Source organism: Desmodus rotundus, chromosome 8 (assembly GCF_022682495.2).
Source record: "Desmodus rotundus isolate HL8 chromosome 8, HLdesRot8A.1, whole genome shotgun sequence".
NCBI lineage: Eukaryota > Metazoa > Chordata > Mammalia > Chiroptera > Phyllostomidae > Desmodus > Desmodus rotundus.
In genome coordinates, this window is record NC_071394.1 from 43,725,300 (window position 1) to 43,741,520 (window position 16,221).

General features: G+C 39.3%; 1 protein-coding gene across 3 annotated transcripts in view; it reads left to right on the forward strand.

Moving 5' to 3' along the window:
- Nucleotides 1-16,221, forward strand: part of TOX (thymocyte selection associated high mobility group box) — a 304,021-nt gene that overhangs the window by 158,740 nt on the left and 129,060 nt on the right. For 2 of the 3 annotated variants that reach the window (XM_024572271.3, XM_045181718.3), the window contains exon 2: nt 1,461-1,526. The exons of the other annotated variant lie outside the window; for it this stretch is intronic. In XM_024572271.3, the coding sequence (XP_024428039.2) occupies nt 1,461-1,526 (66 nt within the window). The remainder of the gene's footprint in view (nt 1-1,460; nt 1,527-16,221) is intronic. 3 annotated transcript variants of the gene reach the window in all.

A 16,221-nucleotide genomic window follows, 5' to 3' on the forward strand; every position in this document is an offset into this window, starting at 1 on the left:
CCAGCTAGTCTTTTCTAAGTGTGCTATTTCTGATTTGTCTGAACAACCACGTCATTGAATAAGTGATTTCATATCTGTTTAGATAAGGTTGTTCACATAACATGAAATGTATCTGCAGGGTGATGAGTGAGGAAATCCTTTGGTTCTTTAAACTTAACCTCGTGAGAGCTTCAGCATCCTTAGGGAGGTCTTTATTCATACAGCTGATGTTTATGTGAATACTCAGGCCATCCACTTCTGTTGACTACAGTTCAGAGGCTTTGGTGTGTCCCTATATTTCGTACAACCCTCTTGTGCTAGCACCTCATAGGTGGTGGAATATGATGTCTATAACACGGTTTTTGATGGTATATAAAGTATGTCCATGTTACTCTGTGCTTGCATCTCCATCAATAACATCATTCTGCCTTGAAAACTATTGTAATTTTTCAGATTTTCTAGTTCCTGTGTCTGAAATTAGTCTGCCAGTGAAAGTATATTCAGATTCAGCTCTTTGAAACTAGCTGTATTAGTCCATTGGATTATTTCCTTGGGAAATTTTTTCTTCTAATGAAAAAAGGAATGCCTTGTCCATTTATCAAGTGACTAAAGATAGCGGAGGATTAAATATGAATGGAGCAGTTACTGCTTTCAAAAACCCAAATACTGGAAACTGTGTTGTTGTTATTGCTGTTGCGTGAACTACTGCATCGTTCTGCAGTTGCTCTGCCTGGAGAATGTCCTCCTCCCATCTTGTTCCGAACTTGTAAATTTGTGTATGAATTTCTATGCATTTGTAATACTTACATTAATTCTATGTCATTGAGAAACTTCAGAGAGGGAAATTTAATCATCAAGCTTGTATACTTTTATTGTTATTCATTATTGTTATCATTCTTAGCCATGGATGTAGTGGCACATTCCTTTTTCAAATATTATCATAAAGTTAAAAATGTTAATCATAAGGCTATTGTGATGAAGCCAGTTTTAGTCTGTTACGAAAGCCCTGCACTCTTTCATTTTTGAGAGCTAGACTCAGAATGCATTGAGCTGTGCCTTAGTTTATTTTCCATTATCTGTTTCCCCCAGAAATGGTGCCATTCATTTAATACTTCATTACAACCGAACTGCAATATGTATACATGGTACGCAAAATGAGCCATTTTGTTTTAAAACAGATTGCAGATGAAAGGAAGCCATTCATTTCTTGCTCGCTTGCTGTAATTACTAGAGCACTAATTACTCCAAATCACTGACATCCAAGGTCAGGAAGGATGACAACAGAAACATCAAAGAAAAAATGTGGCTCACTCGCTAGGACAGATTTTTCCTATTCCCAAACCCAGTATTTTTTTTATGGCTCCTGTTTTTTAGTTTGGTGGTGAAAAACAAAGCAAAACAAACACAAACACACACACAAACAAACAAAAACCCTGCACACAGTCAAGATGGCTCAATGTTTACTGTTATCTCATCCGCAGTTTGACGGTGAGAACATGTACATGAGCATGACGGAGCCGGGCCAGGACTACGCGCCAGCCAGCCAGGTGGGTTAATTAATCTTCTCTGCCTTGTTTCAAATTGTAATTAAACAAATTCAAAGAGCTGCATTGCAAATGAGTAGCACTATCAGTGACTGCCGCAATCAGGAATAATCATAATTTATAAACAAAGCATTTAAGCCTTGTTTCCAGTTAATGAGATAGAGCTGATAAAGCACCGGAGTTGGCGTTTGTTGAAAGACGCTACCTTGTTTCCCTCCAGAACGGCAAGCAGCTGTTTTGCCAGCATGATCTTTGCTAAACAGTTGTTTTACCTTTAGGAAATAAAGTCTTTACAGGTGCAGGTTATTTGTGCTTCTGACTAGAGACAAGTTAATCATTATAAGCTACACATGTCACAAATAGTTTTAATTATCTACTGTTGCCGCAGTGTTCAATAAAATGTTATATTTATAACCAAAATCACGTGGCCGATCGGCGCTATATGGCTGCTTTCAGAATCTATTGGGTGGGTAGTTTTCAAGCCAAAATGCATGATGTGATTGAAACCTTTTGAGGGCACGTTTGTATCCATTTTGCTGGGAATGGTTGACAAGGTATTTAATCATGAGAAGTGACAACAAAATTCCAATGGTTACATTTATAAAAGTAAATGCTTAGCTATTTATTTTTAGATACTTAAGACCAGGCCCTTTAATCCAGCCAGGACATTTAAAGCAAAATTATAACTGCCCTAGGGTGCCAGTGTAACATAATATATAAGGACACTATAAGCAAAAATAAACAAATGGATGAATGAAAGTGAGGGTAAGTTCGTAGGAACATTTTGTGGGCTTGACCGTGTTTTTTCCTAGAAGACTACAAAACCACGGTAGCTTGGAGTTTCTTGTAACAGTGACTATGGCAGAAACTAACATGTAGTGTCGTTTTCAGCGCCAGCATATCTGCCCAATAGATTTGTTAACTAGGAAGGGTGGGGTCAGGAGGAGGATGAAATCTCTGTTGTTTTTCATGGAGGTTGTCAGTGAATTAAATCTAATGACTGTGGTAGGGGCCCATTTTGAGGGGGTTTGAAATTTCTCTAAGAACCAAATGTCTTGTGCTTAACTCAAAACAGAGGCAGACCTGCCTCTCCATGAACTTTGCATTTAGAAGTCATGATCACTGCCTCGTCTGGCAGACATTCTAGAAACCACACTCTGTTGTTCAGACGAGAAGGTCGTCGTGAAGTTCAAAGATCCGGACTACATTTCCTCCCATTCAACCGAGTTGACCACGCTCAGAATACCTTCGGAAGGCCGAGCTTTGCATTTCAAATTCTTACGGAACGGAATTCATTCAGCTAAGTAGCCTCCAAGATCCATAGGTGGTTCTGAATAGGACTGTTTGATTAAAAAATGAAAAATGTTACTATTAATTTTCTTCTAACCATCAATCCCAAAACTGTACTGACAAGTTTAGTATTACTATTAGATTAGAGCAACCCAGTATCATCTCTTTGGTGCCTTTAGGGTTTTGAAGTGTAAGGGCTAATTGAATTTGTTTGAAACAGTAGAAACACAAACTCAATAAATGATTGCTGTTATAAAGCAGCTGCTCCCTCTCAGAGAATCATTATGTCCTTCTTAAAGACTTTTGGAAAAGGGATTAGAAATTCAAAGCATACACATCATAAGAACTGGGGCCCTTAGATTTTTAAATTCAAGTACAGCGGACGGATAATATTAAGCCCTGACTAAAATCAAACAGCTAACTTTATTTTTCTTACTACTTCAGTCAGGAGTTACTAAAAATGTTTTCAATACCAGTGAAAATGTATGAAGGAGTAAGAACCCCAAATACTTTGTCTTTGTAAAGCTGTGGCAGGTGTGTGTGCCAGAATGGAACTACCTTTTAATAATGCAGCATGCCTAAGAATGTTTTTTTAGAATGTGTTAATTTTAAAAATTAGACTAATGTAAGATCATATATACTCTGGGGGGGAATAAACTTCACAAATGACATAAGTTGAATGGCCCTGGCTAAGTTTTGCACATACCATCCCTTTTGTTTACCGTAATATAGCATCTTCCAGAATTCATCACCTGATATTCTTTTAGAGAATTTTAATCAATTTACCTCTTTTGGCAACCATAAATAAGAGTTTAGTCATCCTGCAGGAAAAAAAAAAGTTTTGTTCTTTTCCTACATAACATCAAACATCTGCATAGTTTAGTAATCCAAGACAACTTGCTTCATAGCATCACTCAACAATTATAATTCCTGTTCAATTTTCAAATCAGTACATGCTTTGAGACTTATAGACTAAGTTGCTAAGTAGGAACATATGGTGTACTACTGCTCCTGTGATGTTGCTGCAAGCAAATAGCATAATTCTAAACTTGAAATGATTTTTATAGAAAGCCAGTGCTGGAATAGCTCCAGCAATGGAAGTGCACTGTAAAAATTAGTGATATTCTTTTAGGCAGTCCCAAAAGGCCCTTTGGCACTATCTACTGCATGCATTCTATACCTCTTAAGTGGGTGTATACAAATCTTTAAAATTTTTTGCATATAACTTTGTAATTGATAGGCAGCTTTTAAATTGAATATACCACCACATAATAAGCCTGACAAGTATGTCATAAAAACTCATGACATTTCCACTTCTCTCTGGCTCCATTCTTGGAATGTTGGCTATTTTCTCCTATAATAAAGTACGCCGGCCACTCAGTGCTTCAATCTAAACACCGTTTAAAATTTTCTTACTCTGGATAGAATTTGAACCACGCAGTGCAAGATTTCTTTGTGTTTCCAGACCTCGGCTAAGAGGCCTCATGTTGCCTGATACCTTGTGAAACTGCAGGTTCCCTCCTGTGGAGTTTGTGGGAGAGTGTGAGTGGGCCAATGAATGGAAAGCCAACCGAACATTAGCTAGCAGTCCTTCATAAGCTCAGTCCTTTCTCATTCTTACCCTGTTATGTTCGCTTGACCCGGGTGCCGGAGTACACGACAATAAGGCCGAGAAGTTTGGGCTTCTCACCTGGGCTCAGGCTCTTCCCCAGAATTCCCCAGACCCACTCGGATTCCCGTGCTATGTGGTCTTTCTCTTCCCCTCAAAACTTCCGGCCCCTTTCTCCAGCACCTAGAATTATAGTACCTTCTGTAGTTCCTCATCTGTGATTGGGCTCAATGTGTAAATGTTCATTTGAATTGCAGACATCAAATGAAACAGGAATCTGCTTCTCTTGATCGGAACTGTCTGTGGCACAAAGGTTGCTAATTTGTTTATGTTTAGTTTCAAATATGTGCCATTATTTTTTCTCATTGTTTCTTCTTCTCTGGGAGTCCCCAGAATATCATTTTCCATGGCTACCTGTCCATTCCAAGCTTTTCACACACACTGGCAACGTATTTCACCAGTTCTCTGACAAAAGAACTCCTCTCATGCCTGTCTCCCTTGGGATATTGTGGGAAAATGGTTGAAAAGGGCTGGTCTTTATATATAAGAAATAATTGCTTATTAGAGGGAATCAAAAGATTCTTCTGGTGTCAAGTCGTGAAGATGCTTTGGTTACTGGATTGAAACATGTTTTCAATTAAGTCACTTCCTCCTTGACATTGACATCTACCCCACTAAACCATTTCTTTTTGTTTGGTTTCCATCCCTACCCTCTTGTTTCCTCCATCCCCCCCTTCATCCTTCTTACTTTCCTTCTTCATCCTTTCCATGAACAGTTATCCTTCAAGCATCAGCTAATTTTTGTTGTTAATTCTGAGCATCATAGTAAACTCAAAATATTAAATGAGACCCCATTTCACATTATTTTCAGATTATGATTAGGTTCCTCTCCCTGCTTCTTTCCTCTTCTCCTATTGAAATTGTCTCTTACCTAGGACCTCAAATCTCACCGTTAAAAACTAACAATGGTAAGATAGAGCAATATGTACAACTAAGTACAGGACATACATTTTATACCATGCATTTTGAGTATAAAAGCTGAAGAGCACCTGTGTATCTAGGGCAGCTTTCTCATGTGAGTTTGGGTTTGATTTTTAACTTCACTAGACCCTTGTCCCTGACAACCGCTCAGACTCAACAGATCAAAGCATCACATCGAAATTCATCACCTCCAACCTACTCCCCCACCTTCTAAACTTCTTTTTTCTCTTTTTTGGCCTGTAGTCATAACAGTTAATGCCACCTACCCAGTCTTCCAAGACAGGGACCTGAGTCAATGGCAAACTGGGTTGGTTCTACTTTTTTGCATAACTTTGCAACTTGTCTCCTCCTTTCCCTGTATAAAACCATCACCTGAGTGCTGGGCCCACAGTTTCTCATTAACTTGTCTCATCTCGTCTCACTTCCACCTCTTCGTTTCTCCTCTCACTGTTGCTGAATGATCCATGTCTCTTTCCCACTTACACACCCCTGTGCCTCTTGTGCGTGCAAATCGGAGTTACCAAGGCACATATTTTCCCCTCGTGGCATGTAGCATACTAAAATTGGTACCAATTTTTCTTTTTTTTTCTCACCTGAAAGGATCTCCTGCTTCTAGAATAACATTTGACACATCAGAGGTATGCAACGCTTTTGTAGAAAGATGAGTAAATGAATGCAGGTCTTGTGTGCATTTTTAAATCATATTAATTCTTTTTTAAAAAAAATTTATTTATTTTTAGAGAGGGGAAAGGAGGGAGAAAGAGAGGGAGAGAAACATCAATGTGTGGTTGCCTCTCGCACACCCCCTACTGGGGACTTGGCCTGCAACCCAAGCATGTTCCCTAGACTGGGAATCGAACTGGCACCCTTTGGTTTGTATGCTGGTACTCAGTCCACTGAACCACACCAGCCAGGGCAAATCACATTAATTCTTTGACTGTTCTATTTGCAATGATTTTCAGCCCGGCATTGCCGACATTCAGCAGATCTTGCCCTGCCTATTGCGTTCCACTAGCACTCCTCTGTCTAGTGTCAATGCCTCCACACATTAACGAAGAATGCCAGCTCGCCCACCTCCTTCGAAAATCATGTCAAGTACAGGACTCGAAGAGTGAGAGTGGTAATGAACTAAACAATAACAGGAGTTATTCCTACACTGATACCATGTTGCTGTTTGTCATCAGCAACACAATGGCTGTGGGACCAAGAGGGCTCTCCAAGTCCCTTTTTGGACAATATTGTATTGAATCTATTAGAAGTATAATGTTTTGAGTTTGCAAGCATATTAATAGCTATATCTATATTTTTTAATTATGTTTGTCTAATGAGAAAATTTCCTAGGTTAAAATGTAAACAAGGTATCCCAAAAAGGCCTAGATAGTACATTTCTAAGAGCATTTTGGAAAAAAAAAATTCTTGACTATGGGCCATAAAATTTCCATGATCATGACATACATTTGAACTATAAATTAGACCAATTACTTCTAGATTGGTTCCTTTTGGCAGAACTTTCAGGCATAAAGTCAACTTGACTTTTTGACCATTGACCCAATAAAATGGCAAAGCTGCCATGCTTTGAGTAATCTAGTTAGTCCAACAAAGTCTGGCATCTTAACAAGCCCAAACTAGTTACTCAAACCAGTCTTCAGTGTAACATTCAAATGATTACTCTGCGCAGTCCCGGAGGCATTCATTACAGACAAAATTGCTCTTGCTGCCTTGCATACAAGCTGAGTTTTCAATGGGAAATGAAAGGATGCCTGGAAAAATAGGCCACCTAATTAAGTTAAACTACTCTAGCATTTGGCTTGACATCTTCATTACTCAAAATTAAAAAGATGCTTCACTTGAGCACACAAGTTACTATTGTTTATGTTGTTTTCTCCCTAAATTGGCTTCTTACATGGAAGTCTGTTTTTCAGAATTATATCTTGAAATAGCTCACATATTTCTTACAGTTTATAAAAATGTCTTAATAGCGGTATGGATACCAAATACAGGCACCAAACAAACATACATCTTCGGGCTCTTGATAGTCAAACATACATCAGTCTTTCTGCATATTTTCTTGATTATTTACATATTGCTGTGGTTGAACTTCAGATGATTCTTTACCCAAGTCTTTATTATTTATTATTTTTTAGTTGGGTTTGGACTCTGTTAGCTATAAATGATCATTTAACATGAGAAATATGAATTCTTCAAAAAACATTTAAGTAGACCATAAAATTTAAACTGAAATTCATTTGTCCAGTAGAAGTGTTTTACATCAAGCTCTCGAATGGAGCTATTTTGGGAACGTTTTACAACGTAAACACACGTAGAGCACACCATCTACTGATTGCCAGTTCCTACTCATTGACACTAATGAGGCTGCTGACAGGTTAAATGTTGTGTATCATATAAATTTCCAAGCTGTGGGATTTGTGAATATAAGACTCATTTTTTATTTCAGAAAATGAATGTTTGTTGCTGAGTATGCTCAAGAATTTTATTATAATTGTCTAATAGTAGGTTTTTCAAGCACTAGGGAAATAAATTTCAGTGATAAAAATTATGAAAATACCTGAATGGAACAACATTGGGGGTAAAAACAGATGCAAACCAGATTCTCAGCATCAGGCTCCATTTGGGGGACCACTGGCTCAGCGGGCAACTGTCGAGTAGCACCAAGACATTCAGGCGCTGGGAGGAGGCACTGGGGCTCCAACGCGCAGCCTGGCCACTTACACAGCTGCAGTTGGCATTTTGAAAACAGTCCTTTGATGTGAACCCTGGCCCTCGGGGTTCATATGTTGTGGCTGCAATGAACAAATTCACATGGACTACAGAAGTCCTGTGGAGAAAAAGGGATGGCACGGCCACTCTTTAAGTGAGAGAGGGCCCCAACCCTTGCCTGGACAGGCTTTTATTGTTTTTCTGGGTTCATTACATGAGGATGGTCCTCATTTACTATGCACAGGTTCTCTGTAGGTGATTACCTTTCACAGACAACAAAGGAAAGAATGTTGCTAATTACTTCAAAGAGAAGGATGTTATAGCTCAAGGGAAAAGTGGTTGAACTGGTTACACTCCATACTTGGGAGATTTAGCACAGACTTTAGGAAGTTACTTTAGAGATAGTAGTAAACATGCCGCCTCAATTCAGGGTGAGGGAGTTTTAGCAAAAACAAGTCTCATAGAAGCCTAGGTACAATGCAGGCCTGATTCCCCACGGGAGAACCTATCCATGAGCCGGGGTCCTGTGTTCCGACCTCACTCCCCGTCGGTTTTCCAAAATCAGGGGCTGGGCTACATTTCCCACACCACGTGGAACAGTCCCCTATAGTCCTTTGACTTGTTCAGAATTACATTTTGAAGATTTTTTTTTATTTTAGCACATGAACAATTATGAAAAATCAAGTGATCCCCCTGTTAAATTATGCAAGGTATAACACACTAGATTTTTTTCTGGCACTTATTATAATAAATATGTTCCTAAAGAATGTCCAAAAAATAAATATAATATTTAACTTTAAGGTAGTAATAGGTTGGATGATGCCATCTGCCTCCATTTCCAAGGCACTTAAAGGTTGTTCTAAAGAAACCCTCCAATTCTAATATGCCAGCATATCAAGTAAAAGCGACTTTGCCCATTTTTACTGTACGAACACTGAGGCTTGGAAAGGCTGAGGTTTTTTCCACCCACCTGCATCTCTTCTGAGACCTCTTTCTTCAGTGCTCGTCCACCACCCAAACACCTTTAAAAAAGTGTCAAGTTTCCCTCTGTGGTTTCAGTTCCTCGGTTTGGGAGCAGATTGAGGTAGACTTCCCAGAAACACAAAGAAGGTTTCAGTTTAATCTTCATTTATGTCCGTTTTTTTTTTCCTCCCTTTCTCCTGTGTTTTTTCTGATCTATGTTATTTCACAGTGTGGATATAAAAATTTATACCTATAACCTTAATGGTTTGAAAGTAACTGATGACTGTCTTGAAAAATGTTCTCTATACATTCCTTGCTGTTTATAAGTTATGATGATTGATTCTTTTGCTAGCAGTCAAACAAGCAACTTCTGAGTCCTGGCATCAAATTATTCAAATGGAATAGCCTGTTCTGAAACTCAGAAGGGCTCTGATGGTCACGATTTGAGACCAATAATGAAGGCTTCCCTGTATGCAGCTTGGCTTTCCAGCATTTTAGGAGAAGGTGCTCCCTCAAGAAGGGCTAAACTCACTCTGAGTTATTTTCTGAATTCACAAAACCAGTGGCCTTAGAGGAATAGTGGTCGGGGACAGGGGACAGGCAGTAGGATCGCAGATGTGGGGCAAGGCCAGTAGCCCCATACAGAAATTGCCTTGGTGGGGGGCAGGCTGGACTCACCTGTGCTGTGAGTGTCCAGCTGTTTATTTCTTATGCTCTGACTTCAGTTAAAGTTCTTGCTTATCCACATAACAGTACGTTTTAGTAGAAAGTTTCTGCTTGGCTGGAAGTTTAGGTTAGACCTCCCCTACCCACAGTGTAATGAATTAGATCCATAATGATAGTAATAGCTGTCAGTTGGCAGCTACCTCTGTTTGGCAAGGAACTAAGCAAAGGTTTTGCATACATTATCTCAATTCTTAGAATAATTCAGCAAGGATGAGAGAGATAGAATGATGGGTAAAAAATCCAAAAAGTAGTAAATATCAGAGTTAGGCCTGGGAAGGCCTCACGCCCACATCACAACCCATCCTTGGTCAGCTCGGCTTTATTTTATTCTGGAATGTTGACATCCTAACCTCAACCAACCCTGTTGTGTTGAAATAACTACCATGTGTGAACGTGTGTGAGAGTGCTCTGGAAACATCAGGTTGAACCAAATGAAATTGCACATCATCTTTTACCTGCAAAAGCAGCAGCCTTGTATCTGTCCAACACACATAAAAGGCTGTACAAGGTGAGGTTTTGGTTTGCTGTTCCTGGCTTCTTTTATCCAGACCGGCGATTCCTTGCTTCTCCTCCTGTCCAGCCTTTTCCACACCTTTGCCACCTCTGCTGGCCTGTTTCCATTTATTCTCCCATCAGGGTTCAGGACTTCTCCCACCGGCAGCACTCTTCCTTTTCTCCTCCAGAAGGAAAACGAAGTGCAAGAGGGATTTCCATAGAAGACACTCACCCTTCCTGCTGTTCTTCCCCAGGGACCCAACTTCCAGGTAGCTCAAGGATTGTAGATTGCATCTTCATCAAACAGGAAATTCTCTCCAATTGGTCAACACTTTTTTTCCTTCCATGTTCCCATCTTCAGTTCCACTTCACTGTAAGCTTTCTTTGTGGCAAAGACTTAAGAAAGTGAGATGATCATCAAATATCTAGGCATCCACTTGCAGTGAGTCCCTGCTAACTGTTCCAGAGGAGGAATTGCGCATCAGAGTACAAACGGGAGCCTCTCTTTCCTTTTTCTGTCCTTTGTTTGAGGGAGGAGCCAAACCAAGAACTCAGGCCACCTGCGTAGGTCTGTTCCTCAGCTGATCTGTCTGCTTTGTGAGGAATGTGAGTTTACATAGCCAGCATTTACTGATTTCTACACAATAGTCAAAAATGGTAAGAATGGCCACGAACAGAGATAGCATGGATTTTTTACCTTACATATAAATTATGTACATAAAAGGCAGGCCAACACTGAATGTTCAGCTCTGTGTTGTCTACCTGCATGTCATTTAGCAGATAGAACCTGACCATGTGGAAAAAGCAATTTCTCTCAGGTTTTTTAAAAAGGAAAATTTATTAAAGCTCAAAGGCCATGATTATTTTAAAATAGTGTATTGAAACCCAAGGCATTTTATTTAATTATTAAATATAAAAAACAATTTTGTAATGATACTCTGGTTTCCCCTCTGCCCATCTAGTCCTTTAAATACAAGAAAGTCATTTATCCTCTTGAGACCTCAGTTTTCTCACCTGTAAAGTGGGGGCATGTTCCCTGAGGTCTTCTCTTGAGTGAGTGTTCTGTGATTCTATTGATCATAAATATAGTACTCTAGAACATTACCTCAAAGAAAATATATACAAGGTTTTTATCATAGTGTGCTTCTTAACAGAGAATAATCAGAAAGGCCTTCAATGTTTGACAATAAGAAACTGGTGGAATACATTATAGAACATGCACACAGTGACACAGTATTCAGCCATTTAGACAGTAATAGAGTGACATTAATTGACATGAAAAATTATTCATAATCCATTTTAAGTGATCAGATTAAATTGTATGATGGTATCATACTAATAATGTAGTTATCATTTACTGATTCTCTTAAGAGCCAGTATGTTATTCAAATTATTTGTATTACCTCATTTAATCCTGATATACCCTTAATTAACATCTGTATTTTATAGATTTGGGGACTAACGCTTAGAGGAATTAAGTAACTACATATACTAAGAGATGAGCTGAGGTTTGCAAGTAGCATTTCCAGATCAATGTTGCATTTCTGACTTTTAAAAAATGCAATAAAAATCATAATAAAGTGAAAAAAAAACAAAAGCCCAAAACAAAATAGAAAGTACAAACTTAAAAAGTCTTAAAAAGATACACATAACTGTGCTTTTCACATAAAAAGTGTGTACTTTTTTTTCCAGAATAGTTGAATTTAGAGTGATTATTTTCATGTACACTTTCTTTATTTTTTTCTGGTTAATGTGGCGTATTTATAAAATGAAACAAAAATGTATAAAACTAAATCTCGGAATATAGGAACTGAATGTGAGAATTGAAAGCATCTTAAAAACTAAAACAAGTATAAACTGCATTTGTACATAAAATTGTACATCAAACAATTAAATTTGAATGCTTCAATTATCCCCTTTAAACTCTGAAAATGCAGTGATGACCTGTTACCAGAAGAACATACTGGGCCTCATTAGGGTTTCAGAAGGAGCTCCTGCACGTCAGCCTGCTCTCCCTAATCGTCCACGTGTGGGTTATGGGTGGTGGGGGGAGTACGTTATTTTGTTTCACCCCCCTTTTTTGGCCAGAGAGGAGGAGGCCCTTATAACAACTGCAGAGAACACTTGGCTTTAAAATATTCCCTGAAAATATACTTGTACACTCATGTAGACCTTCAAACAATACTGAGAGGAAAAAAGTCTGTTCCCCATTTCAGTATCATTAATGAATTATGACAGGAGAAATGCATATATGTAAATGTTAAGGACTCTTCTGGAAGTCCCTGGAGAGGGGGCCTGGCAGCGGCCACGATTCACAGAAGAGTGATGGACTGTCTCACCCCACCCACCCCTGATCTGAGCATGCTTGGCTCACTGCCAAGATACCCCTGCGTCCTCAAAGCTTCAGCTTCTTAGTCGCACCACAAGGGTCCAAGTTTACCCAATCCTAGCCCCAGGAAGAGCCAATGTCAGGCATTCTCTGCGGTGGCATCAAGTTGACCTTGTTTTCTGGTCTCATTCAGCCTTTGGACCAGACGCAACAGAGGCTTGCTTTGGGCCTGGTACCCCAGAGATTTTTTTTTGACTGGTGGAGCCAATCTTGCCCTTGAAGTTTTCTGGAAGATTAAGAACCTGACCTTGCGGTTGAACCTCCTTGCTTCATTGTCCAGAGTCCTTCATTCGTCAGTTTTGTGGTCCTCCCTTCATCACTAATTGCATCTTGGCAGAAGTGTCTGATCTTCAGGCCCTGCTATCAGGGTAAATCTGCTGAGAATACTCTCTTCAGCATCCCAGCTTCAAATAATTCCTCTTTTGTTTACACTCTGATATTACTAAGCCTCACACTTGGAACAGGCTACTTATTGGGAGCCAAATTACTTCTATCTCTTCTAATTCACTTCCTTCGTAACAAACTGCATCTTATAATCTTTTGTGTCGCAAATCACACTTTGCAGGATGCCTCACACACAGTAGGTGCACAACAAATGCTTCTACGGAGAGTGAGGCAGTCCTTCCCGTTTACTCAATACCAGTTACAAAAATTAATGAGCACAAATAAAATAAGTCTACTTCCTACCAAATGCTGTATTTTGATAACTGTTGCTTGAAAAATTAGGAGATTGTGGGATTTTCAATGAAGGTGATTTATTGCTATTGTCTAACATGTGAGGAAAGACAAAAAACTGTTCGCAGGATCATTGGCTTGAACACACCAATGGCACTGTTGGCCAGTCCTTGCTGAGTGTTAAGATGATTTATGTAACAGACTGAAGCTCTCCACAGTCATACATTATGGTCTCAAGCTATCAACCCCTGTTCACGCAGAGACAAAAGAATCTGAAAACTACCTCCTTCGAATGTCTCCTCAAAGAAATAGGAGATAATATTGATGCTGTTTAAACTCTTTGGAGAGAAATCACCATTACATGTAATATCTAAACTTCTGAAAACATGCCGAGTCAGGTTATTATTTTTCTAATAAACTGCTCAGTTTGCTTTCTATTCAGCTGAATGAATCACACTACAAGAATTTGCCATAACAGAAGATGAGACATGTTTAAACATGGGCATTTCTCTATCATGAACTTTCAGGAATTATATAACAGATTAAAAATTAAGGCATTCTCTATACGTTTGACGGCAGTGCTATTTATTCATCTTTCAAATAAAGAGCTATATGTGAAACATATTTTACAGTGTTATTGCCATAGCCATATATTTAGCGTATGCATGATTGCATGAAGCCATCGCATAATTTAAAGATACGTACAAGATGATATTTTTGAAATTCTTCTGAGTTATGGGACTTCTTGTCACCAAAGATGGAGTGCTCCATATAATGATTGCAATATGTGGACAGCAACCCACAAATGCAAGGTTCAACTGGTGGAGAAACTAGATTTTAGGAAGAGAAGAAAAGGCAAAGACCAGAAGAGATTTCCCATTTATTGTTCCTGGCCAGCCTATATTAACACTCTCTCTAGACAGTATAGAAACAAGAATTCTCTGTAGTCAAAAGAAAAATCAGCCTAATTAACATCCCACTTCCAGATGTAATAATGTAGCATGAGAATAATAAAATAAGAGCAGGCTGTAGCCAAAGGCGCTGTGAGTTGCAGAAGGAAACAATAATGTAAACAGGATCCACAGGTCATAGAACATGGAGAGCAATGTGTTTAAAAAGGAATGTGAGTGAGCAATTACGCAGACAGAGAGAATGAGGTCTTCCAGAGATCGGTGAGAAATGTGCTTTGCTTTTTCACTGGAGGGGAGCCTGGGGAAGGTTGGACATGGGGAAGGACAATGGTTTTTTTTTTAAATGGCTGGAAAAGCTCCCAAACAGATCAAATCCAAATACATCGGAAAGATCCTCTGTTACTTTCTTAACCCCGTTTCTTGATTCTAGTCTGAGAAATAATCCATTTCACTAGCATTCTGACCTTGCCAAGAATCTCCCAGGGAAGGTAGCCTTTCTAGGGACGCAGGACGTTCGAAAGTACTCGTATAGTTTTTGTCGTGAACTTAGACACTGAAATTCTGGTTCCAAATTCCTTCGCCTTTTGCCTGGGCCAATGGGAGTGGGGCTGTCAGGGGCTGACGAGCCTGGGTTGTGTGTCTGCCTGCAGAATTCTCTGCAAAAGCAGTTATGGCACTTGGGACAGGAGGTCATTGTCAACTTTCACCTGGACACCATTTCCCACTATCTTTTTATTCTTTGATTTCAAAAATACAGTTTAATCTTCTTAAAATAAAGGAGCAATTTATCTTAGCTATGTATGGGGAGCAGTTAATTTAATATGTTATGTATAAAAGGGGCTACACTTTGCTTCAATGTGAGGTCTGGTCAGTGCCAATACACTGAAATCCCTTTACAATGATGCCTGAATTCTTCCTCGTACTGTCCACAGCCATTTGTTTTCCTGGCTACGACCCCATCGATGGCACATACAAAGCATTTAACAATCACTGTAGCTATGCTAAAGCTGCCATTGTAAGAACTTTCTTTGTGGCAGACGTATATTACCGGGCTTTTCACCTATCTCGTGTTTTTGTTTGCAGTGCTCAGAAGAACCCCATAGAGTAGTTTTGGAACTTAGGTTCACAAGAAGTAAGACTTGCCCAAGAATTCACACAAATAAATGCTGCGAAGAACCTGGGAACAGCCCCTTTCTGTTGGCCTCCAGAGCCTCAGTTCCTTCTGACATGCTCTGTGGCCCTTCTTACCCGACACTGAAGGAGTGGTTATGAGGCCCCTCCCCCAGACCAAACTCTGTCTCCTTCTCATGGAGAAAGATGTAGCACTTTGTAAGCTAAATATGCAAATTCCAATGTTCAGGATTTAAGAAAATTACTTGAAATAGTCACTGAATCTATTATTTAGAACTATAAAAATACTCTCTTGAGGAAGATGATAGTGTATTTTGAAATTACTGCTGTAATGCTTCCAGCAGTCCCCTTGTAGCCTTGAAGAGTTCATGTATTATTTATTCCAGAGTTAGCCAAATATTGTAATAGTATAGCCCACAGCAACCCACGGTCTGTGACCCTTGGCTCTTGCTCCCTGGACACACAGAGGTACACGGTGTGTGGTGTATCCCAGCACCTCCTGTGTGAAGGACCAATGAGTAGCTTAAGATTGGGGACAATCTGGTGATATAGAAATAATATAATTTTAAGTTTTTTGGAACATTTGGATCCTGCAGTGTCTCCGTTTAAGAGCAAGTCACTTTGCATGCTTATTTGCAATTTACCTTTCTTTAACCTGATGAAGATACAAGATAAAATTAAAAGTGTTGGCTTGAATTTCATACCACTATCCCTGAATACTTTCTCTCCACTTGTGTGGATGGTGACTATTGACTTTTATCATTCCTTGGGGAACAGGGAAGCTGTATGGCTCAGACTGCTGGTAAAAGT